Raw genomic sequence first — 26,652 nt, 5'->3', positions numbered from 1 at the left:
AAGTTTCACTGAGCAATTCACTCTGCTACTCCAAAGGCCTCACCTACTCCAGTACATAAACAGTGCAGAGAAAGGTCTCTGAGGAACAGCAAACACGTGGGCAAGATCAGCTCTATCCAGCTACAGTGGAAGCACTAGACCATGCCTTTGTCTATCCCCTTTGGCTCCAGGCTCTCACATTCTGTCTCACTGCATGACATGTAACAAAAGTCCTCAGCTTTTAGTCAGTGCAAGAAAGAAGTGCCACAAAAGCCTAAGCACTAGACAACATTCTGCATGTGAGACATGCATTCAAGAACCATGTTGATGCTTTAGCATGGCAAGGCTACCTGAAGCCTGGAAAAAAATGAGTACAATTTTAGTCCTGAAGGGAACAAACTGGACAGTACCACAGTCAGTGTAATAGAACACTGGACTGAGAAAGGGTTAACCGAATTTTCTTTTGGTGTTCAGCAAAACCAAAAGCACAAACAACCGTATGAACTTTACTAAGGCAGTAGAATAAATGTCAGTTCCATGTTAGCTCCAATCACGAACAAACTGCCAGTGATGACCTAGTGAACTAAACTCGTGACCATCATGATTACTAGCTCCCCTGGGTTCTCAATAACTGAGAAGCCACCAGTTTTTCTGTTTCCTGCCTGCCTGTGAGCATGCCTGTGCGAACATCTTCAAACTGCAGTGAAACATGTAGCTCCTAAAGCAGCATAGACAGCACAAGAAACTCAGTGAGGGTGTAATATAATAATAACCATGTACTGTCCCATAATGTAAGGTCTGAAGGGACTGTAACACTAGGAGCATTTCTGTTCAGTATTAACTCATGTAGAACAAGCCCCTAAGGTATTCTATTGTTATAAAGAACATAAAAGAACTTGTTTTAAGGCCATCTGAAAGGAGATCAAACTGCTGACTATTTGCACTGTGTTTATAATCATGTCAGTTCTACAGCTTCTGGTCACTGCCTTTGGAAAAAGAAAGAAGAAACCATTCCATCCAATGCATGATGTGTTTTCTGCTTTTATTTAGCTTTCTCAGCCTTCCATCTGAGGTAATTTTATTTATTTAGTTAGTTAAAGGAAGCAGAACAAGCCAGTACCATGTCAGCATCAACATTTCTTAAGCTTTGTGTGTTCTTAAGTTTCGTGTGCCCTGTTTACACACTTATGATGAAACCACTACCAGATTTAGGGTCAGAAAAGGATTTTTCTTGGGCAAACTAAGAGAGATTTGTGTCTGTATTTCTGCATTCTGCTGTAATGTCCCATACTTTTTCAAGAAACTCCTGGAATTTTCTTGAGGGATCACCCAGCTATTGCAGGGATCAGCCACTGGCAATGCTCTTAATTTCTGCTAGCCTTGTTTTCCACTGTAGTGAAGCTGAAATCTCATTAGAAGTTTTCAGTTAGAAGAGTGGAGTGGTATCCCTCAACAACTGACTTTCACACAAAATTCATCACCAAGGCTGCCTTGAAAGCTAGACTTAAAGCAATACGACAGGTTACAACTGAAACAGTAACTGAAATTAGCTGATGTCAAAACTCAGCAGTTCCTCTGAAGACTCTGCTGACAAGCATCTTCCCTTGAGGGCTCCAGAAGTCATTTAGAATTATCCCACAACAGCACTGCATTGTAGGCAAAGAACTAAGATCCTCAATGCTAGCATTACAGCTACTGGCTTCTCAATATACACCCCACTGACAAGTTTGACAAGAGCAGGCAATGTGCCCTTTTGGATGGAATTTGCCGATCAACCCCATATAATGAAAACTAGACCCAGGAACTTTCCTATCCAGAATTCAAGAGGACCTGCCTCACATTGTGTGACAAGAAATTTTTCCTAAACTCCTTGCAACTCAGCACAACTAAGTAACAAGAAGATAATAATCATCGTTGTCTCTGCAGTGCAGTGGAATTTTCAGTAAGTTAGTATTTAATTCTTACCAGCAGAGATTGGAACTCAAAACTTCTGAGACATGACCAACCACACAAAGCCTACAGGACACAGGCAACAAGGAGAACACACCATAACACATCCCCAAACATACCTTCTTTTTGTTCTTAATCTGCATAAGCTCCTGAGGGCTTGGAAGGATGCAAGAAAATCGGGTAGGCTTCTTGGGGATACTCTTCTCAGCTGGAAGAACAAATTAGAATTACAGTCAAGAATATCCCTAGAGTACCAAGTAGCCCACTATAGTGCTGCACCACAGTTTTCAGTCACAGAGCCTTGCTGCAACATGCTGCCTTACAAACAGCAGTCACATTCCTACTATACAACTACTACATTCCTCCATTCACATTTTCTGCAGCACAATTGTACAGCAGTTTCTTCTCCTGGCCAGTTTTACACATCCATAAAAATTAACTTTCTGGCTACTGTGATTATTCACATCACTAATTCCCTGGAAAGCCCTTGACTACCTTAAATTATAAACTTTGGGATAAATGTCATTCATTTTTGCTCCAAAGTGCAATTATACCAGATATAACCCCCCTCCCAGAAGAAACTAAACTGTTAGCAGGCATACATAGCATAAATATAAAACAAATAGTCACCACTATACTTCCTTCTAGTTATAAACACACAATAGCTGCAGTAGTCTAAGGCACAGTAAAACCAGCCAGGAAATATAAGGACCATTCTCAGTACACACACACTCAGACTTAGGGTCCTGCACAGACTATTACCTGTCTCAGCTCCTCCTTCTAATTCCATGCAGCCTTGCTTCATCTGATCAGCCATAAGGCAACCACTGGTGGGAGGACATGACCCACCTGGCTCTGAGACTACAGTGGTGGATTTTCCCTCACTGTGTGCTCTCTCATTATCTACAGAAATTAAAACAAAACAAAAATTCTCACAAATACATCAGCCAAGGAAAAAGATATCAAAGAAATAAGGATCTGACCCCTCAAAATTGTGCTTATTTAAGGGAGTTTCCCCTTCCCAGTAGCTGTGATTCCTCAATGTTCTCAATACTTTGTTTGCATTAATCCCACAGCATGCCCCCCTTTTCTTGTGCCTGCCAGTTTTGGCATGGCCTTTATATAAAACTGAATTAGATTTTAATATCTCTGAATTTTATTTCTACCATATTATTTACTCAAATAAGCAAGATGAGGAACGGGTGTGGGGTGGGGTGGGTGCTAACCCAGGAACTAGATATCTCACTGTAGTTCTCACCATCTGTAGTTTCACTGCTATCGTTCTTATGATAAACATCAAAGCAACAAACATAGCTGACATCCATCTTATTTCCATAGGAAAATAAAGAGCTGCTCTGTTCACTGATGCTCAAATAGATACAAATCTAGGTCAGAGAAGCAGCTGGCCAAGTAAATTAATAAATAAATAAACTCTTAGTCACAAGTACATATTAAGCAAAGTCAAGCTTGGTAATTCTTTTTTTCCACTCAGAGATGTGAAAAAGCATGTGCTGTTTTCATCAATTAGCAATACAAAATTAAACTCCATGCTCCAGTTTCTGAAATTTACAAAAAAGAGATTTATTTATTTATTTATTTTATTTGTTTGTTTAAGGCTGTTAAGATTTTTCCATCTCTAAGAGGTTTCTAAATCCTCCAAAAGGTAAGATCAGAAATAGAAAAAAAGTATTAAGCCATTCTCAAACAGTGATCTGAGGCCCTGTTCAGACAGGCAGATAACGAACACCAGTAGGTAGTTACAAAACATGCAACAGGAACACTGAAAATATATTTATGCAGATTAATACATAGATTACCAAAACAAGATTCACATGTTTAGCACAAGATAAAGCTTAATATCAAAATATCAAGGAAGGGTGTCTTACTATTGCTCATTTCTTTGGTGCTGTTCATTGTTTCTGGGCCAGATTTGGCAACTTCCTTCTCTTGTTGATGCACATTACTCAGCACTTTGGCCTGGCAATGTGCCTCTGTGCTATCTATCACTGTTAGCAGTGCCTCCATAGACAGCAGGTGGACTGTATACAACTGTCCAGAAACTGGAAAGGCATTCTGGGACAGAAAATACACAAGTATTAGACAACTTTTATATCTCTCTTTCTCTCTCCATAATGGGGAAAGAACATTCCTCTTTCAGCTTTGTGATCCCTATATCATACAATAAAACACTCTAAAATTTTCATATTTGATATTTACTTAGTATATATTTGATCATTTACTTATGGTTCATCTGCTGTGTTATGATATATTTCATGCTTATTTTCTATTCTACTCCCAAATGTTAAATAGCATTCTTCATCTCAAATTGCTCACTTAGAATCTTTCAACCAGTCCTACTCACATGTTCCGCTTATGTGTTTACCATGTTCTGACTTACTGACTTTCTCTTCTGCATACCCTTTCCCCTTCATGTCCCCCCAGCCTGGGCCAGCGGCTAGCAGCCCAAGCAAGGCCAAAGGACAAGCCAGACTGTTCAGCACCTTGGAGAGCAGCTTGGTGAGCTCCTCAAAGAGGTTGGCACAGTAGTAGTCACAGTCATAGTTGATGTAGAGCTCAGTCACAAAGCTGGGAATCCTCCACAACTGAACAATGGCTTCCAAAGCCATCTCCTTCATTTCATAGGGCATCTTTGGGTTTTCCACAGTGATTATTTCCATCAACTTCTTGATATACATCTGTCAGAAACAGAGGGCAGCTCAGTTTAGAGAAAGGAAAGCAGCATAGTGAATAGTACTGAGGACCATATTATCTTTCCACATGAGCTGACATTATCCTATACATTCAATGCTGAAGGCATCTGTAAAAAAGTTTCATATAATTCTATTATTTAATAAAAAAACCCCAAAAAACTCACCTCCAACTGGAATTTCAGATGCTCTCTCATACTCTCAAAGAGGAGAAAACACACCCTGAGGGAGGCTGCATAGAGATTGAGCCGTTCGACACTCAGCAGCTGAACAACAAAGACAAAAAGCCTTAAGAATTACACAGGCTACTCATTATGTGCTATTAGTACTGGTACTCATGACTGCCTTGAGATCAACATGTGGTCTCCCACAGCAAATATTTAAAACAAACAAACAAGAAAAACAAAACAACTCCTTATTCAGCCTCCTGGTCTCATTTTCACTAAGGGAGAACAAATATACTTAATTTGCTTCTGCCTGTGGTAACGCTATTTTTCAACTACAACATTGTTGGTTTTTTTTGCAAAGTCATCAGATTATTTTTGTGGAGAAGTAACCTGGGAGAAGAACTGCCTCCAAGATGGCTCTTGTGCTGTTACTAGCTAGGTACTTCTAAGGTTCTACCTACTGCTGTGATAGTAATTTGCATCCATAATTACCTCAAAGCCAGCTATATCAACATGTCATTATCCCTAAGTAACAGTTAATTCAAACCAGCTTCCTCTTCCTCAGCCCTAAAGAAAATGGCACATGACAACATCTTTGGTTTTGCAATTCAGAACTCTCATTGCAATATAGCAGACAGCTTCTTTAAGACTGAGATCCATCAAAGCTCAGAAGCTATACTCCAATAGACCGTTTGATTCAAATTAGTATCTAACTCTCCAGTGCTAAACCCCACGCTAGCACAAGCCAGACTTACTTGAAATAAATGTCGGCACAACTCTTCCTTCACAAGTCCTAGGAGAGACTGGCAGTTTGCAATGGGAGCAGACTCCAGAGCTACAGTTAGCAGCTGCAGCCCCATGTGGATCATCACCTCCGAGTTGTGACGATCAAGAGGGTTGGTAAGCGAGATAAGAAAGCGAAACAGTTCTCTAATACACGGCAATCCATAAGGGACCAGTGCTGCTCCTAAAGGAAAATGAGGCATATCAGTATTGTTAACAACTGTTCCTAATTTTTTATGGTGTCTCACAAGTGTTACAAATGAAATCACATAGCAGCTGAGGAACAGGAATTTATCACCTTCAGAGCAGAAAGTGACACAGAGCAGTGGAAAACAGAACAGACTTTAGCAATACTTCCCATCTCTCACCTTCTTTTTGGGAAGACTGGGTAAAACGTACTCCTCGGGGATTTACATAGTCCATGTCATGAACTGAGGCAGAGTCAGAATGTTCTGCTACAGAAGTACACTCCTCTAAAACCTCAGGGATAGATTCAACAGAGGCTGACTGGATCTTCTCCTCTCTCAGATTTTCATTCTTTATTTATATCAGTCATTCAAGAAGGAGAGAAAACAGTCAAAACAAATTAGAAGCCATTACATCAGATAATCTGCAGCCCTCTCTTTCCAACACTTTCATTTCCATCTAGTTCTTACTTATTTTGGTATTTTTTTCTAGGCTATGTGACTAGAATTTAACTTTGAAGACACCATCACAATCAGTTTTTACTGCTCCTGAGGCTAGGATTTAGTTTGGTTTTTTTTGTTTCAAATCCTACATAATCTCAGCATTTGGTTTCTATCTACACCTTCTTAGCATTTTTTCCACTCAGAGCACCTGTAGCTCTAAAAAAATACATATATATATTTGTGAATTTACAAATCACTTACAGTGAAGATGTTTTACTCTGACCCTAAGCCTTAAAATACAATATGAACTCTGTGGCCAAAAATAGAAACAGAGTGTGTGTACTAAACCCACAACTAATGATGCTGGGAGTTGTAACTCCTTATCAGAAATCATATACCTGGAGTTCAGGCTGGTTTTGATTATCAGTAACTTTGGCCTCATTTGAAGGAGTTCCTGCATGAAGCCCCAAAGAAGTGACTGGGTCCAAGTCTGTCAGGTCTTCCTTGGAAGTGGTCTGTGAGGACATTTCCAAACCACTGTCTGTTGCAGGGCTGACTGCAGATGAAATGTTTTCAGAGCTTCCAGAGGAACTTGGAGAAGGAGCATCTATGAAAGTAACGCCGCTTGCTGATAAGAAATAGAAGCAAAAAGATAAGCTTAATTTTGTACCTCAGTCTCAAGTCCATGCACTGAGCACAGCAGAAAAGGCTTACTTTCATCAGGGCACCACACTACAAATGATCTCAGATACTTATGTAGAGAAAACAGAAAATCAATGCAATGAGATATTGTAAGTTCTCTATATTAAAATACAGTAGCTGGAATCTAGCAGACTCAGAGATTAAGGTAATTCATATCATTACACAAAGGATACAGAGGGTTTCTCTCATTGGGAAGAAAGTAGAAAATAGCCCCAAAGGTGTAATTCACACTTTGACAGAATGGCACAAGCACTTTAAAGACTTGCATCAAGTTTAATTATTCCTTCAAAATGAGATTATTATTATTTTTAATCTTGACTGGAAGGAAAGATCTATTTCTTTAAAACACATTAAAGAAATAATTGCAATAGAATCCAAATAGGTCTGAAACAGAGTAGTGAGTGTTTTCACTATTTCTAAATGCAAGACAACACTCAGGAATCTAAGCCTTCCTTTAAGAGAACTTTAAAAAAAAAAAAGAAAAAAAGAAAAAAAAAAAAAAGTAAACCAAATATTTTCAAAGAGAAGATACACTCAAGAGCATGGTAATCAAACAAAGATACAAGCAAGAGTTATGTATTTACATGTGAAATGCGTATGGTTTTTCATAGCGGGATGTTTTACTGCTTACTTGATTTTTGGAAGTGTCCTAAATAAGTAGCAGGTTGTTACTTAATTTTTGTAAAATACAATGCATTAACACAATCAATTTTGCCATTCTGCACAATTAATACATTGCCTAGCCCTACAAGATCAGAACTAGTGATGTGTTTTATAACACCATACAATTTCCTCCCCAAAATGTTACAGGATTTATAATGAAATTCAACACCTATATGAAGGTCTAAAAATATAATGATTTATGTAGGGTTAAACTTTCGCTTGGATGTCTGTTCCAAGTTGGATGTGATTTTATCTCATTTTTTTATTTCTCCTGTTTTCAGCAACCACGCTGTTCTGTAAAAATGCATTTGGAATCATTCACAATATATTTAATAGGTTTCTGCGATGGAATAAGAGTCAGAACTACATATTTTACACAGCTATTGTTTCAAACTTCCTGTCTGCTTCTTTTCACTCTTAATGTTTATGTCTGACACGTCAAAATGTAGAGTGCACAAGAAACAGAGTATTTTTCAGACAGAGGGACTCATCCAAAAGAGAGGTTTAAACAGTTATAACTATTTAGTCTACTACACAATAATAGGATATAGAAGTCCCCCAGCATTATGTTCTCAAGCTCACAGCACTTGTCACAGACTGCATCTCTTCTGCAAGCTGAACTGAAGCACACACCAAAGGATTCATGTGCATACTGAACAGTTTCCTAGACACAATCTCTTTTCAGACACAAACTCTTCTACTGCTCTACCTTTTTTTTTTCCCCTCTACATAACTCTTCACATCGTTTTCTACAGACACCAAAAACTAACATTTAAAAAAGCATAATGCAGATCGATTTGTTAAGAGTAATTAAATGAAGACATTCCAAGACAGTTCTGAAATAGATGCTGTCTGGTCTCTGGAAATAGATTTCAACCTACCTGTGACATTACTAGTGTTGGTTGCTGGTTGTTCTGTTGCAGGAGAGACCTTAGTTACATGTCGAGGGGGCCTTGGTGATCTCTTCTGCTTTTTCCATTTTGATGACTCACTCATTCCTCCAGCTCTCATTTTCAACTGAAAACCATAAATCATTATGAATATCAGTACAGCAATATCAGACAGAACAATGAACTACACATGTCAACCTCAAAGCTGTCTCAAAACTCTCAAAGTCAGGCAACAGCAGTCAATTATACCACACCAATTAATCAGCACAAAATCATGCAAACCAGACCCTGACTCCCCACTATTATCCAACACTCCATGTCTGAAACAAGGGAGAATTTACTGCAGCTACTCTACTAGCACTTTTTTGTCTCAATTTACTCTTCCTCTTTGAGTAATTCCATGTTCTCCTTCCAGCAATCTCTTTTACTATTAAGAAGTGTTTATGTAACATTTCATTCACTAACGGTGCACAATTCACTACAAATACCATTCTAATGGTTTAGAAATAAACCATATTCTGCTTTCACCTCTTTCTATCATTACTCTTCTTCAGTTCCAAATCCAACTTAACTCACAGCTTTTTTGTCAACCAGGATACTACTACCAGTTCTTACACAAGTATTGGGCAAACAAACCAACAAACCACAGTAAGAGCAACACAGACTGTGACACTTGTTGCAGTGTACAGTTATTGCAGGCATGCATAGATGTTCCAAAACTTGCTAATAACATTACAATATTTAGTTACACTGACAATGACAATAGCAGGTTTGGAAATAAATTCGTTCTAAAAAAGCTTTGTCTGAGTGCAGGAATACCTGCTTCGTACTCTTGGGTTTGGGTTAAAAGTCAACTTTTCTGACGCTGTTAGATCTTCTCATTTTGGTGGTGAAAATGTAAACACTGAACAGGTTCCCTGCAGGTAGTGGAAACTATTCTGTAAATCCCAGTAGCAGTCCCTACATGGTATTCTTCTCCAAAAAATTACTTCAGGTACATTCCTTATTTCTTATATCCTTAGAGTTAGATTTTTATTATCTAGAAGACAGCTGCATCCCTTACTCTAATACTTTTTCTGAAATCTCATTCCTTTCAACTACTACTACTCTTAAATGTCAATATGCCTTCTAGATTCTGACAATGTTTTTCTCTCTCTTCCCTTCTTCCATCTTGACTTTTCTCTGTACATAGTCTATAATTATTCTCATTTAAGCAAAGCTTGTGAAAATGTTATGTCCCAGTGTAGTATACCATTTGTGTAACTTCTTTGCACCACAAGTTCTATTTGTTTGACAACTAATCCCTAAGTTTTAGCTATGCTACAGTTTCTTTCAGCTTATTAACAATAGATTCAGAACAAATTTGCCTTTCTCCCAAATTCTGTAGCAAGAATATCCCTCTAAACTTCTAACAAACACCTACGTAACACACACACAGCCAAAACTAAAATTGTGGAGATTTGTGAACGTAAGGCTTATAGGTCACAATCCTTCAATGTAAAAATTGCCTGCTATTTCATCTTTCCTATTCACAAGTTCAAAGAGCTATATAAAATATTTGCTATCTTTCATTCTTGCCAGTTTCTACTATTTCAAGACTATTAGTTTCACTTTCCATATCAAAATCTCCCCAAGACTTAAATACTATCAATAGCTTTATTCATTAAAAGGTGCTAATTGGACAAGATAGTTTTATTTGGCCAACAAGTTATTCTAAAAATTGCCACATTTAATTTCCCCTCTTTTTAGTATCTGATCAGGGAATCAGGAGACTTCTATAGCCTACTTCACCAAACTGCTTCAGGTATGAAGGAAATAGGAAATAATTTTATGTTAAACTCTTGAACACTTGCTTCACATAATTACAAAACAACAGAATTGATTTTAACTACTTAACTACTTTAAATTGCTTTTAACTACTACATCCTGTTTGAATGGATTGACAGTGATAGGACAAGGGGGACAACGGTTTTAAACTAAGACAGGAGATTTAGTTTAGATATTAGGAGGAAGTTTTTCATGCAGAGGGCGGTGATGCACTGGAACAGGTTGCCCAAGAAGGTTGTGGATGCCCCATCCCTGGAGGCATTCAAGGCCAGGCTCTGGTTTAGTGGTTGACAACCCTGCCCATGGCAGGGTGGTTGAAACTACATGAACTTAAGAGGCCCCTTTCAACCCAGGCCATTCTAGTATTTTATGATCCTGCTGCCACGTAAAACGTTGCATGTTAATAAATAATAATAAAACAGAAAAGAAATCGAACTGGCAAAATGGCACCAAGATACTATTCGGGGCTAATTGTGTTTGTACCATACTTTTTAGCATCAGCCATGCTCCTTAAGAAACAAGTGACTTTTGAAACATCCTACTAGAAATCCTGTGCCGACAATCTGAACACCACTTCCAATGTCTCCTTTCACAGAAGAGCATATACCAACTCAGATCAATATTAGCCCTTTTGAAAAAGTGCGTGCAACACTCATTTATACTGAGTGCCATATACATTGCACTAACTCCAAGATTTTTCCATTTGAGGTTTATAAAGGGCATATATCCATTGGCTATCATTCAGATGAAGATAAGCATCTTTGGAGATGGGGTCACAACAGCCTAACATGGATACCAAAATATTTAGCCAGGGAAGCAAAATGGCTGCTTTCTTCCCCCATCCCAAACTTTTAATTAAATTTTAAAGCATTAAGAAAAGTATTGACATTTATGTACCTACGGACAAGCAAGATTACCAAGTAGGTCTTTTTTATTTCATACCATCCAGTATCCCACATCCTACACAAATAGGTTTTCTGAAGATTAACTATTAGGACTACTCCCCATACCTTTCCTTGGCCCCTCTCTTTTGCTATGCCACAAAGATAAGATAGCAAAACTACAGTGACAACTGGATAGCTTAAAAAAAACTGCAGAAGCACCGCTCCAACAGAAATGTTTTGCTGGTGTGAATTGACTACACATTGCTTTAATGAACTCTAAGTTTGCAGATGCTGAAATACACGTATCAAAAGGAGAAGAAACATCTTCTACCATTTTATAATTTGTACTGTATTAAAAGATTACAATACCTTGCTTCTTGTATTTATATTCTCCAGTTGACCAAAGGAACACTTTTCTAATGCTTGCTTTACCTTCATTACCTGATTTTGCTAGAAAGCTTAAATGCATGTTAACAGACCGAGATTATAAACCTAAGATATCCTTCTTGACTAAAGGTTACAGGCAATGGCATTTAATAGATCATTAGAAAAAATCCGGATTTTAAACATCATCCAAAACCCTCCTCCTTTCTAATGCTCACTCATATGATAGTTGCTTTTTTTTGTTGTTGTTGTTATCAGTGTCCTTCACATTAGATTAAGCTTGTACTCCCACAGTATATCCACTCTAAATCTGTATTTAAAATATATTCCTTACAAGTCAAAGCAGAGTGCAAGCTCAAAGTTACTGCTCCTTCATCTTGGGATTCAGAACAGGTTCCATTACATTCATTTCTTTATGCAAAGATAACTAAGATATGTACACAAAATGCTAGAAGAAAAAAAAAACAACCACAAGATACAAGACTCCAAATGTTTTCTCCTGTAGATGAGGTTTTTACAGCAATACTCTATTTCAAGGTGAGGAAAGTCAAAACGTAGTACTACAATTTCTTTTAAGGGTCCATGAGATTCCATTTTTCTACAAACCACCTTACCTGCACTCGTTTGTTTTTCCATAACATACTGTAAGCCTCAAGAGAAAAGGGCAGGGGCCAATGATTAGTAACTAAAGTGATACCACTAAAACATGAGCTCATTCTAGATGCAGCATGGAACTGGTCAGCACACCAAGTAGCGTTCAAGACATGAAAGCATGCAGAGAGAACGCAGTCCATGATCCAAGTCCTGAAAACACCAATGCAGTCACCATCTCACCTACCTGCCAGTACAGCAGCCACTAATTAAATTTATCTTTGGCAACTATGAACATAATCCACTCCCCAGATCTGTTCCTCCTGACTTGCATCTCAAAAATCCAGTGGTTAGGTACAATACCTTCCTACCACAAAGGGAAATGTTTCCTCATCTTTTCTTCTGTGTAACTGCATAAATCCACAGGTCTCCAGCCACTGTCTTTCCAAACTACCTTGGACTACTGATACAGGACAAAGCAATAGCAAAGACCTCTATAAATCTTCAATCCAGCTCCTTATGATTCAAATAGCATTAAAGGCCAACAAGAAATAAAGCTACATTAAGTTTATGAACCAATACACAAAACTGAGCAAGTCCCTTCTAAGATAGTTTCCCAGGGCTCCTGACCAGCACATAAGTAACCAGCAGGCCTACAGTATTTCTTTAGAAATTTCAGAGGGGAATTGGCAGAGTCTAAAACATTTCATAGTTCACTTTGGCCCCACTCGCTAATGTTAATGGGGATTAGCAAATGCTTATGCTGTGTTCAAACAACACATCAGTAAAAAATATGACCAAAAATTATGGAAAATGTACAGTAGGTTCCTTAAAAAAAATGAAAATCAAAAACATTTCCAAGAGCTGGAGTCTAAGGCTTTTTGTCAAGTAACAGAGCTCAGAGATTCACTTTGAGTAGAACTGTCCAAGGCATGTTGGGTCTGCATTCTGATCAAGAGCTAAGACAAAACATTCAAGCTAAAATGGAGATTCCTATCTAAAAATGTTTCTTTTCTTCAGTTCTTCACCACCACAGAAAACTCAAATCTTGACCACTCCATCCTACTTCTTTCCTTTAGAAAATGCCACAACTGTGCCTTAGATAGCACTCACAAGGGTCTTTGTCTCCCAAGCTGCAGCCACAACACTGCAAAGCAACCACTGCATGCATTCTCCCCAGAAGCCATGCTGTGACAAATGAATGAAGGAAGAGTTGCTACACACAGCAGAAGAATCTCTCACACAGTGTTTACAAGAGAAGGAAGAAGGTAGTAAGGGAAGAAGGGAGAAGGGAGAGAGAGACCTTCAGGTTCTTAAAGAGCAATACCCTCTCTAATTGGTTCAGGGCTTTGGGCTGTTCCCCACTACTTAGTTCCAGTTTGTTGAGGAGACATGAAGAGATCTGTGAAAGATAGGCAAATGCATGGTTTAAACAAGGAAAAATAAACTCAAAGAGACAAATAACGTGGTAGAGTGCTAGGCTGCAGGGAAGACATTTGCCATGCACAGCAAACACACAGTACAAGGTAACTGCACAGATCAGACACAAGGCAGAGAATCACTGAGCTTGGAGCAGCCATCACTTGATAAGGGAAGCCTTTCCAAATTTAAGTTAACCTTCACATCAGACCCCTTCTGTACACAGACCATGACAAATTCTGTACCTGCAGTAAATTAAACCGATCCCTTTTATCTTTCCTTAGGCTAATCTACCACCAGCGCAGATCTTGATACTCTTCTTTCATAGCAAAGGAAACAATCAATCATGTTCTCATAACCTTCCTACACAGGAACTAAAGCACCAAACCTGTTTTGGGTTATTAAAAGTAAGTATTCAGAGTCTCAAAACACTGCTATACTGGCTCCAAGATGTACATTTAAATAACACAGATACTTTTATCAAGTCATTTGGAAAACAAAAAAACAGTTATAATGTTACAAACAGTGTAAATCAGCTAAGTTTAAAGAGCTATTCTTGCTCTAGCACTTTTTCTTTGCCCAATAACTTTTAATAGTACAATCCTGTATATTTATTGACATTTCTTATATGTAGTAGAAAGAATATATATGTATACAAGTATACATGGAATTCCTTAATTGGACCTCCCTTCATATAAGAAACTGTTAGTCTTATAAACATGTGAGGCCACCTTTACAGTATCTGTTATACTGAACCCAGCTGCTTAAAACGTACTGGATGGAAGGAAATAGTGCTGATGAACAAACTCTGATATTTAACTTCAAAAAACTGTTGACTTAAGGAAAGGGAAAGAAAAAAAGAAGTAGTAGAAAAGAGCAGTCTACTTTGATTTGCCTGCTAACTGGGTTATCCACCAGAACTAAGGTTTTCACTATAGAAAGCTGCCCCTTCGAGAAGCTACCAAGGATTTTTCCACAATAGCTCTATTTCATGCTGATTTCAAGCTGTTTCACCAGCCTCAAAAAATTCCTTTTTACTTTCTGAGCAATTATATCTTGAGAGCTCAGTATTAGTCTTGTAGTGAATAAGAAAAGATGAGAAAGAAGCTGGAGAGAGAACAGAAGCAAATTATCAGAAGACACCAGCATCAAGACTCACTGGGTTTCCTAGCCCATAGTGGCTGATGATTGTTCCCACAAACCAGAATGACTTACCGAGGCAGCAGCATACTTAACAAGATTCAGTACTGGACTATGGGGGCATAATCCCACAGAGTTAAATGAATGTAGTTCAACATGCTCTTTCAGTGTACTACAGACTTAAGAGAATGAAGAAATACATTGATGAAAATAAGTAATACAGAGATGAGCACAAGCCCAAGACAGGATAGAGCTGAACAGCCAGCACGATGGTTAAACTTACCTTTTTCATGTTAGTTCCCATGTAGCTTTTAGGCTCTTCTTTAAACTGAGGCAACCTGAAAGACAACAACAACAACAAAACAAAACAAAAAACAAGCAAACAAACAAACAAAAAAACAAAACAAAACAAAACAAAAAAAAAAAAAACAAGACAAAACACATCAGTTTTTTAGAGTTAAGAAAGGAGGAGAAAAAAAAACAGTGGTCTTTTTAGTCACGCTGGCAGATAACAGGAAAGTAAAATTAGGTTTCCTCCATCAAAAAAGAATCCTCTTGATTTCTTTTCCTGTCAAAAAAAAAAATCTGAGGGGAAAAGCAGGTCTAAGTGAAAGGCACTTTACATGCTATTTGACTGTTTCTCTATGAAAAAGAAAGTGGCAATACTCAAAAAGCAAACAGGTAGACAAATCATCCCTTTAGGTGCTGCCTTTGTCTTGTTTCTGTCTCCTGATATCCATAGGCCTTACCAGATAGGACAGAGTTCTTACACATTAAGTAATGAATAAGCATATCAATTTCACACAACACCTTCTCTCCAAATGCTTATGTTCTCTCCTGTTAGGTAACACTTGATTCTGACTTGATTCTGCCCCACATCTATCCTGTGCATTGCACAGAGTGCAGAAAGGAAACTAAACTTGAGAGCTTATTGGGACTGAGTGTGGCAATGGAAAAAAAACAAACCTGTTATAAGAGCTGTGTTTCAGAACCAGTTCTGCCATAATCTTTTCCTATTCAGACTATTCCAATATCTGCATGTTCCAATTTTAGAATACCCAGAGAAAGACTGATTACTTTACAAGGCTGGATAAATAGTTTTTCAGTTAAATAACATTCTTGAGTTTAGAAGAAGTAACCTCAATAATTACCTGAAAGCTGCTGAAAAAGGCTGAACATTTGTCCATAAGACACAAGATCTCTAGAGTTTAAAATTCTCTTTGATACACAAGGTCAAAACTCTGAACTTGAAACTCAACCTGCGACTATCCAACACTGTATTATCCATTCTTTCTCCTAGAGAATATTCTCTCTCCTGAAGAGAACTGTATTTTTTAGAGCTTTTTTTTTTTTTTTTCTTCCACATTTCTACGTCCTCAAAGAACTGGTTCCCTATTCTAAAGCTCTTCATTACTTAGCTGTCCATCTCTCCTCAAAGGACACAACCTTCCCTACCTCAGTCTCCCTGAAGTCTGAAAGGGTCAGCCCAAGAGAAAACTGCCAAATCTTTCATCCCCTTCCACCTCTAAATAATGACCATTTGGGATGATTTTTCTGAGGGTTCTTAAGTGGAAGTGTGGAATCTTTCTGTCCTTAGAGGGCCATCTCGGCAATGCTGAGGCAAACACAAGCAGGTTTACCTTGTGAAGAGCAGCTGCACCATGTCGACAAGAGTGTGCTCTGCAGATTTTCTCAATAACTCTGCGAAGACAAAAACAAATAACACAGGTGTCATTACTCAGTGTGATATTATCAAGAGGCTTCTTCAAGCAGACTCCCCTCCGAGCCTTGTTTACAGAGATTACGGCAAATTTATTAAAACCAGCTCCAAAACTGCATTACTGCAAATGGGAATAAAATCACGAGGTGGCGCCACAAAGCTGAGAAAAAAGAGGAGTCCAAAGTTACACAGTGAACTCCTAACAAATTTTCCATAAAGTTGTAGGAAGACACACTAATATAAAGCTTAGCAGCTTTCCAGCGCTGCATGTTCTGTAATAGGAGTAGTTAACCACTACTGAAGAAACCAGATCATTTCTTAGGAGCAATGACAGTGAAAATAAGAAGAAACCTACCGCTGAGTCTCATTTCAAAGCATATGCGGAAACAAGACTGCATGATCTCACACACGGATTCATTGGTGAGGTGGGCTCCCACGGGAGTGAGCAGCAAGGTTCTCAGAACCTGCAAAGAACACAGCATGCATATCAGATTGTACCAGTGACTCCTGTATGTATTTCCTAGAGAAGGCTGGCTTCCTCAAGGACTCGCAGAATTACAAGCAGAAAACCTAAGGGTTTCAGCAGTCATTTCCAACTGACTGCTGTCCTCAAGACACAAACAGATTAGGAGACAAGAATCATCTCACAATCCAATTCTAGAATCAGAGACCTAACATACTGCATGTAACCTAAAGTTTAAATTCAGCATTTAGCTATCTACCAATAAGTAAATAGACTAAAACATTCATAGGTTTGCCTAGTTTCTGAGCTCCATATGTTAATTTACCCCTCAAAGGCCATCCACAAGGCAGGATTATTAATGCCACCACACTATCAAGCATGCTTGATTTAACATCATTTCATTTAATCACTTAATTATTTTCATTTGAAAAAGCTTTTACCACAGGTACATGAGCCATCTGTTTAAAAATAAAGTCTGTCGGTGAGCTCAAATAAGAGTCAAAACACCGCTGCCTCCTCCTCATCTCCGTGTAACAGGATATGCCCCACAACAGGCAGTAGCCATTATGGTAATTACCTTTTCTCTGCACTTACCTGTAGGATTTTCATCAAGACAACCTCATCACTTGCATGATCTGTACCCACAAATCGGGCATGAGTGACAGCATCTGCCATGTTCTCCATTCCCTCAGCTGTGCCTTCATGGCTGGGATCTGAGTAACAGAACAAACATGTAAGATAGGGAAAGCCGCCTACAGCCTACCACCTCTGTGGGGAGACATCTACACGGAGATACTTTGCTCCCATCTGGTTCCTTAATTTGCATAACTCAGAGTGAGTTGCCCATTCAAGAGAAAAATTCACCCCCTAGTAAAAGAAAAACATTTTAATGGGATCTTTCAGCAAGACTTTATCAAGAACCTACTTAGCTTTGCAGAAACACACAACCTAACATTTGCAAATGCTTCTACAATTGCAAAACCACGCACTCTAACAAAGAAGAGAATTACAATTTAGTTTGTTCCTGGCTTCACATATTTCAGACGTTAACTGTTACGATCACCTCCCGTTCCCTATAATGCAACACAATCAGCTGTTCAGTACATTTAGTTCTTCCTTGGGAATGAAGAGAAAACAGATTTTAAACACAGGGAGCCTCAAATTTACTCCCTTGAGGAGAAAATGCCAAACAGGTTCCACTAGATTGAGAAGGAAAAATTGTCTCTTGTTCTACATCCCTCCCAAGGAACAAGAGCTGGGGAAGGAATGGACCAGTGATTTTCCCCAGAGAAAACAACAGACAGACATGATCACAGTTTAGATATCAGAGTTGCAGGCCTCCCGCTTCAATCATTCATCACAGCTCCTTCTCTCTATTTCAGTCTTTTGTAACTACAAACAATGGTGCAGTTGAGAGAATGTTTAGGACAAGATTGTTGCTAGTAACCGTATCTTGTGCCACATAACAGCGGCCTCAGAAAAGTTGCCTCCGGCTTTGATTTCATTCTCACTTAAACAATAGGGCACTGGGCAAGAATCTTGTTACCTTCCTACTTAAACAGTTGTTAGAAAAGAAAGACGACAACCTAAACACTAGTTAATACCTCATTAATTGGCAATGGGGCCTCTTGAACTCCTGCAAGAATGAAGCAGACAAAGGAACCAAGCAAGACCTTGTACACTTTGCAGACTCCTTCTTTGATTCCAGTTGCACTCATGGTCGCAGGCTAAACTCTAGGCATTACAGAAAACCGCTCTTATTGTTATCTAAAGAGAGCAGCTTCCACCATGCTGTATGGGGTCTGAAGGGCTGCAGGATAAGAAACTTCTTGTAGACACACAGAACTGAAGTCCTGTCTGCATACCTAAGAATTTCATTAGTCTGCACAGGAAGAACACTGCTTCTTTCCTATCTCTGATACACCCCTACTGAGAACAGAGCTTGCCTACTGCTGACAAACTCCTGCGCACGTGCACAAATTTTGTGTAGTTCCAAATAAGCTCATCTCCTGATTTGCTAGCTAGTCAAGCCTCAGTGACTCATAAAACAGGTTGTTCTAAGACCACTGGTCATTTTTACCTGCTTCATCAATTAAATGAGGCAGAAACCAGTGGCATTTCAATGCCAGCACTTACAATATCATCATCACTGTTAAACAAACTCAGCACTGTGGTGGCAAGAAGTTAAGCCAGCATCAGAAGGAAAAAATAAAAATAAAAGATGCGTCTCAGGAAAAGCTTCCATATGCAGAACATGCAGAATCACTTCACTGTGAAGTCTTCCAGCAGGTCTGAGTTCCCCTAGGTGTAGGGATATATTTTGTAATGGTTATGTATGTACAGCCTGTGTGAAAAGGAAATGCAAGCAAGTTGTATTTATGCTTCTTTAACAGACTTATGACTTTGCTGCTCTAGCCCCTATGTTCAATACCAGTAAACACACCTCTCCCCTAAAACACATCATGCCCGACTAATTCATTCCTGGTTCCCCAGAACAGCTCTACAAATTCAGGTCAATTTATAAAGCCTCTTGAGCTCAATTAAAAGCACAGATACTTCCACTTTGCAGAAACAAGACAGAAAAAAGCTCAACGTGCTTCTTTGTTCCCTGGTGAGGAAACAGAACGAAAAGATGCATCAATGCCTGCTCAGAATCAATAATACAAGAAGTTTACGTGAAGTAAGACACCCGTTTGAAAACTGCAATGCAAAAGACCCCATATAGTCTTAGATTATTCCATATGGAGTAGACTCCCACAACAAGTAGGGAAGACAAAAAGCAGAAAATCCAGGCTTTTAAACATCAGGGAAGTCCAGAAGTGAGTTCAGTAAGGCCTTTAATGCAACCGAAATAAATCACCAAGGAGACAGAGAAGGCAGGGGAGAGAACAAGCTCCAAGCTCCCCAAGTAGCAAGTCCTACTGCTGGAATCCAAGCAACAGCTACTCGCCCACAGATCTACAGTCTGCAGGTATGTCAGGGAAAGTTAACTTTAGAAATGGAGCCAGAAGCTGCTGTGGACACACTAATAATAGCAACACGAGCATATACCTGTTCTGCAGAAAATACAATAATTTCAATTCCAAAATTCAGCCAGTAGTCTTCCTACAGGTCATGTTTGAGCTCACCAAAAAGGCTGACCACCAACTGCAGTGAAGAACTGCTGAGTAAGGAAATCACTAATCCAAAGGGATACAATCAATAAAGTATCGTATTGTCACAAAGTTTCCTTGTGATTTAAAAGTTACACTGCCATTTACTGAATGTAACACTTGAAACAGCAGTACATACTACAGAGTACAGGATGATCTTGGTAATGCTAGCTATTCCTTTCAAAACACGTGCGTAGTTACTATAAAGTCATCCTATCTAACTGAACTGCTGACTGCGTGCTACAACACCAGTGAATTGTTGCATCCTGCAAATTCAGAACAGGTCTTTGCATTTCATACTAATAGACATGCAAAGTCTAAAAGGCTACTTGATCATTATTCTTAATTTTAACTAGTTTTAAAACATGCCCCTCAGCAATACTGGCCTGGAAAGCAGACAGATAACCATCTGGTGACATGTGACACAGTAAGAAAAACAATGAAACAGCACACGGATTAGCTATGAAATGTTTTGGAAGCGGGAAAAGAAAGAAGCTTTAAACAAAGATAACCTATCAAAGGAGTTTGGCCCTTTCACTGCCAACTGCTTTTAGGCTCACTATGCAGAGCAAAAGCCATCCACTCATGAAACAGATGCAGCTAATGACACCCTAGGAAAAGGTTCTGGTTTCACCAATCAGTTATGCAGCATAGAAAAGCACCATAAATATCAGCCACACTGAATTTTCCCAACTGTAGTTATGCTGGAGTTGTTTCTTCCTTGTTCTGTACAGTTCAAAACAGGTTCGTACATTAAGGACAGTTCTAAGCCTTTCCCATCTTTGGGCTTTAGACAATCTTTAGACTACTTTTAGTCTTATGTTACAAAGAGAAATGTAAGACCAAAAAGCTTTAATTTAACAACACAACCCTAGCCAGATGTTCAGGCAGCACCACTAATCCCAGCCTCACTGCTATCAGGAACAGCACAAAGGACAAGGACGCTGTGAATGTCACCCAAAGCAGGAACTGAGGTCCTCATTTACAGGCCCAGTGCCACAACAAAAGCCAGGCAGGTTTTCCCTAGTATCTACTATAGACACATGCTCATGCGCCGCTACAGAGAGGTACTCTTCCTGGAGTGATCTAATAAACACACTAAATAACAGGTAGTCAAAGACTACAAATTCTTAATCACTCTTTCCTGTTTCTGCCTCAAATCAAGTATTTGTAACCAGCTGCACATGCAGACATCCTTCATTTGACATGTGCTATCAGCCCGATGTCCTGACACCATCCAGATCACATCTAATCTAACATATTTACATTACTGCTAAGTCCATCAGAGAGACATGTTTCACAGGTGTATTCACTAAGATTCCTTTATTGTTCTATGTTCTCATCATTTTGGTTATGTCTTGACACCTAATTACACCCAGCACTGCCCACTAACTTACGCCTTGATGCCAGTAAATGTAGTTAATTAAATTCCTGTAATCCTCACCTTCACTCATGCTTATTACAGAGAACAAAATACTTAAGAGAGCAGAGGAAAAAAACTCAAACCTTAAAACATAAGAGAGGATAAGAGCCAAGAGGACTGGAACTGAGGGGCAGGAAAAGTGGTAAGAGATGTAAGACTATGCATCAACAACCATCACAGATTGTAAATTCTGTAATTCACACAGGTACGACCAGAAGGCACTAACAGAATTTACAGAGAAAAGTCAAGCATGGCTCATAGCAGAATGACATGCTAAAGGCAGAGGGAAAGCAAGTTAATGAGTTGCTACAAGCCAGCTGAGCCTCAGCAACTGACTACACATGCATATTATTCGCCCTTCACAAACACCAAGAAAGATGCACACATTCCAAAGTCCATGGAAAAATAAAGTGACTGTATTTTACTTCATATTGGGACAAAGAGTACACATAAGAACCACTAACTGATGCGCTTAGGTCTGACTGGGGTAACGACAAGACTCTCTGTCACAACACTTACAGTAAGGTAAGAGTAGTGGTACACCACTGGGCAGGGTCCTGGACTGGGCAAAAAACATCCTTACTTTAGAGCAGAAATGTTAGTCCACAAAATTAGAATTCTTCTGTGCTCATGTGCATTGTTACACTATAGTCCCTGGAGATGTCTTCTCCAGCCTGACCCTTTTACTCAGACTGTATTTAAAAGTCTGACTTGCACTTGGTGAATACCAAAGTTCAGCAGTGTGACATAAGCAGGTCTGAGTCAGAGCAGACCAGAAGCTGTGGCTCTCCAGCCTTATACTACTGTAGTGCCATGAACGATCAGCAGGACTAATATCAAGAAACTGCAAATGCACATTTCCCCGGTATTAGTGACAATTTTCCTCTTCTTCCCATTTCCTCATTAAGACTGCAAACACACATCCTGGCCAAAGACACATGGCAAGGAGATGCATTTGGCTGACATTTTGGTAAATCCCAGGAAGCCATGTTACATACCTATCAGTGCATATGAGAGGAACTTATTCACAGAGGTGAGGGCCAATCCAGTTATAGGACCTGTAGTGTCTTCAGAACGGATCACTTCCAGGAAAGGCCGAAGAAAGACGTTGGGTTCAATTTCGGACAGCTCTATTAAAATAAAAAATGATAATTAAAAAAGACATTAAACTTAACTCCTTAAGTTTCATTTCGATTTCTTCTTACAAATCTACAGCAAACCTAATCGATGAGGAAAGAAGCTTGCAAAAGCTTTGTTTCAGAAGACTGGAAGGTCAGGGTTGCTTTTAAATATTACGTATTTCTAGAAGCAATGGTTTGGGAAGCATGCTATTTCTTTCACAAACTGAATGATCTGAGCAGCTTTTTGCAGCCTTCTAAAACAAATCTAACTATAAGAACATTCTGCAAACACCCAGACGCAGTGCTACCTAAATTTACATTTTAATTAATGGGCAGATATGGTTGCATTTTCCTAGTAGCTCCGATCACATGAATTACGTAGAACCTATCCCACCTTCTGCTACTTTTGCAATATTCTACTATAAGTACAAGCCCGTACTAATTTCATAATCACCAAATATAAGACCAGGACTGATCTCTTGCAACAATTTTCCCGAACAAAAATTGCATTTCTGTGACACAATTTGTTTTCTTGGTGAAGACAGAAAAAAACAAAAACAAACTAACAACAACTAGAGTAAGTAGAATAAATGACAACACAAGGGATGAAGACAGGAGTCCAGCAAAGGACCGAGGAAAAGAAAACATTAAGAAGGAGGTAAAGTCAACCACAATACAGCCAGTACAGACACAAAGAAGAGAGAATTAGAAGTGACGCAGGTAATCTTGAGGCCAGAATTTCTGCAAATCTTGTGAACTGGCTGAAGACCAGATTGCCCTGTAGTTAAACTGAAAGTCTCCTCTTCCATAAAGATCACAAAATGGTCTGTCATAATTAGGGTATAACTTTAGCACATGCTGTTGATCACACAGAAGCTCTGGCCGGCTTCCCTGATTCTCAGAGACACCAGCTTTTATGGTAACACAGCATTTTGCATTAAGCTCTCTGAAACAGATTGTGTATGCTGGAAAACTGTTTCAGACTGGATAGTAGCTGTTGTATCATCAAAAAAAATCAAAATCAAAAATATAATACACATGAAGAGAGTATTTGTAGTGCAAGATATACCCACCAAAGAACTATTTTCTAGTTCCAAATGTCAGAGAAATGCTCATCACAATGTTAATTTCATTTTGCAAAAGTTTTATCTAGAGCACAGAACAGCAGGAACCGAGTAACACTTCTCATAATACTTCAGTAATGAAGGAACGTGTTCATCAAAATAAATTCTTCTATTCATCAGTTAAGACTACATGAAAGAGAAGCTTACGGGCATCTAAAGAAAACCTACTAGGTCACATGAAGTCTGCAGCTTTCTTATACATCTAACTTTGAAAGCAATGCAGTGATCTCCTGAGTAAATAAATATGAAAAGAAATATACTTAGAGCTTTTCAGGAAGGGCAGAAAAATAACTGTAATTTTAACAGTTCTGTTCCCAAAGCCAAGTATATGAAGTAAATACTGAACACTCCAAAGTATGCACTTGAATTTTCATGAAAGTCTTCCAAAATAGCAGCTCTGATTTCTCATCTCATTGATTCTTCCAATGCCAGAACCTGGCAGAGCAAGTGAGAAAACCACAGCCACTGAGAGCTTTGAGAAGTGCTGATAGAGATGTTTCTCCAAATACACTTTTCAGCAAGAGATATTTCTAAGTGTTTGAATTAGAAAACATGGGATGCTACTCTGCTTAGATAACAACATTCAACTGCGAAAAAAGCCCTCCAAGCCTGACCTCAGCCTAAGATACTACCAGAGGTAAAAATGAGCAAGCATACACAGGAGATCCAAGCTTCATCAGATTCCTACAGGCAGCCTTCCTTGTCAATCCACTCCAAGCTAGAGAAAACAATATTAAAACAAGATCTATTCTTATATGAAGAGCCCAGGATGTTTAAGGGACCAGAAGGAAAGCCTATTCCATTCTTTTAATACATGATCCATGGGCCCCTTCACTGAAATTTCAGGGAAGCCACCAAGATTCCGCTCCAAAACACTCACTTACCCAAAGTACTGTGATGAGATCAAAAAACAGGGGAGCATATCATTAAGCAGCATATCAGAAAGCCAACTCCAGGCTGGCAATTTTAATATGAGGACAGAATTCCTGTGAGATCGCAAAGCTTTCCCTCCCTCAACCTATGGATTATTTGCACTTAGGCACACAAGTCTATAAAGATATTTAAACAACTAATTCATGTTTAAGCACCTAGCTCCCATCCCAGCAATCCCACCCAGCCATTCGGGCACTTCAGCAAACAAGCATCAGCAGACCTCTGGCGCTGCTCGCTCCTGAAGCACAGGAGCAGGTCCCTCTCGGAAAAGGTTTCTTATTGTTAGCACACTGTTGGCACATTCCTGATCTAAAATGCTCACACAAACTGCTTTCTCTGGCAGTTGAACTCTTCACTCATGAATGACTCTTATCAGGATCGGCTATGCGTTCCGAATCAGAGTAAGTGAACGAGAAAAAATTGTTTATGACAAGTTATTTCAACATCATTTGTCCCCAGGACAGGCAACTGCAACTCAAACCGCATGACCTAGACTCCTCTTAGGCAGCAGCTGTTGGCCTTTGACGCCCAGCCTTCAGAAAGGCTGTTTGAATTTTATCCCACGCACCCCTCCAAAGCAGACGCGCTCAGACAAGAACGATGCTTAAACACTGCTTGTGCACTGTGCTGCACAATAAGCAGGCGTTCCCCTTCCTTCTTGAGATGAGAAAAAGACAAAAATAACAGTAGCAGAGAAGTCCAGCAATTCAGGACTTCTGCCTGGAAGCGTACTGAACATACACCACAGAAAACCGAGGCACTAGCAAGCGTGTCATGGCTCACCATCAAAAACACTTTCTGCAGACCTTTCTGGTCTGATACCATATGAAGCTTATTCTTGGTTCACCCACTAACCACCAAAACTTTCTGTCTTTTTACCCAAGGGTGAGAAATTACTGCATTCTCTCTAAGCAGACTAAAGAGGGAAGTACAGTTTCAGTTAAAAAGAACAATGTATTTGCCTTTTAAAACCACGGGAAAGCAATCAATAGCCACTTCTCAGATTTTCAAAAGCATTTCTAAAGTCTGACTGCTGGACTAACTAGCAGCTTATTCTCCCTTAGATACAAAGGTAGGACCACAGAGAAAGGAGCAACTCCTTTGACTGAGCCCTATGACTATCCATTGGTCAATTTAGAAATTACCAAATCTATCAAAGTACTGGAACTCATTCCTCCCTAAAAATCTTCATGACTTGAATTTGCTTCACACAGACTAAGTTAGGCAGCAGCCACAGAACAACATATGCATGCTGGTTCTGGGTCCCTTGGCAAAACTACAATTTCATCAGCTCTGCCACTGATGAATGGGGGATGCACACGTTTCATCACTCTGAAAACAGATTCTGCAGGCTGACTGGTTACACATGCCATTCTGCACCTGCAGTAAAAGGCAAGCTCTGACTTTTTCCTGCTAGGAAGTTTTGTCCAGCAGCTTACTCCAGTTACCCTTCATAAATTGGCCTTTAGTTAATACATGGTAAAAAAAACCTAAACCACATTAATATGTTCCTGGCCATATGCTCCCCTCCTCACAGTCTTGGTACGGAGAGGGTTTCAACTGAAAATACATTTCCACCTTCCAATCAGAGCTTTCGTTGTTGTTTTGGTCTAGACCAGCCACTGTAACACAATGTTTAAATCAGGATGAAGCACACATTCTTCAATAGAACTTCTCACTGCAAACAGAATGGATCACCACTTATACAGCCAGACCTAGCAGCTAATATGATTAAAGAAATATATAGTCCTACTTCTGAAAATAGTGATGGCAAAGTCCATTAAGCTTGATACATCAGAAGAGGTCACCTGACATCCTACCGAAACCCCAAAACATCATTGCACTGCCTCAATCTAAGCTCTTAATACACAGAGAGACCTGGGTTCACCCACGCAGACAGCTCAGAAGAAGCTGAGCAGCTAGTAGCCTTCGTCCTCATTTCCCAGCTACTTAAGTATGCCAAGGTGCTCTGAAAGACTGTGGGGATTGCACCTTGCAAC

General features: G+C 39.3%; 1 protein-coding gene across 4 annotated transcripts in view; it reads right to left on the bottom strand.

Annotated features, from left to right (window-relative positions):
• GBF1 (golgi brefeldin A resistant guanine nucleotide exchange factor 1) overlaps window positions 1-26,652 on the bottom strand; it is a 93,144-nt gene that overhangs the window by 18,320 nt on the left and 48,172 nt on the right. For 2 of the 4 annotated variants that reach the window (XM_072340605.1, XM_072340606.1), the window contains exons 4-19: window positions 22,473-22,604; window positions 17,494-17,612; window positions 16,792-16,900; window positions 16,357-16,417; window positions 15,000-15,054; window positions 13,485-13,559; window positions 12,181-12,216; window positions 8,463-8,598; window positions 6,615-6,844; window positions 5,956-6,124; window positions 5,560-5,771; window positions 4,805-4,903; window positions 4,431-4,625; window positions 3,816-4,002; window positions 2,692-2,832; window positions 2,049-2,137 (exon numbers count right to left, since the gene is read on the bottom strand). In XM_072340605.1, coding sequence (XP_072196706.1) covers window positions 2,049-2,137; window positions 2,692-2,832; window positions 3,816-4,002; window positions 4,431-4,625; window positions 4,805-4,903; window positions 5,560-5,771; window positions 5,956-6,124; window positions 6,615-6,844; window positions 8,463-8,598; window positions 12,181-12,216; window positions 13,485-13,559; window positions 15,000-15,054; window positions 16,357-16,417; window positions 16,792-16,900; window positions 17,494-17,612; window positions 22,473-22,604 — 2,045 coding nt within the window. The remainder of the gene's footprint in view (window positions 1-2,048; window positions 2,138-2,691; window positions 2,833-3,815; window positions 4,003-4,430; window positions 4,626-4,804; window positions 4,904-5,559; window positions 5,772-5,955; window positions 6,125-6,614; window positions 6,845-8,462; window positions 8,599-12,180; window positions 12,217-13,484; window positions 13,560-14,999; window positions 15,055-16,356; window positions 16,418-16,791; window positions 16,901-17,493; window positions 17,613-22,472; window positions 22,605-26,652) is intronic. The other 2 variants (XM_072340607.1, XM_072340608.1) reach the window with 1 other exon arrangement.

Source organism: Excalfactoria chinensis, chromosome 6 (genome assembly GCF_039878825.1).
Source record: "Excalfactoria chinensis isolate bCotChi1 chromosome 6, bCotChi1.hap2, whole genome shotgun sequence".
NCBI lineage: Eukaryota > Metazoa > Chordata > Aves > Galliformes > Phasianidae > Excalfactoria > Excalfactoria chinensis.
This window is presented reverse-complemented; position numbering and strand designations above follow the sequence as displayed.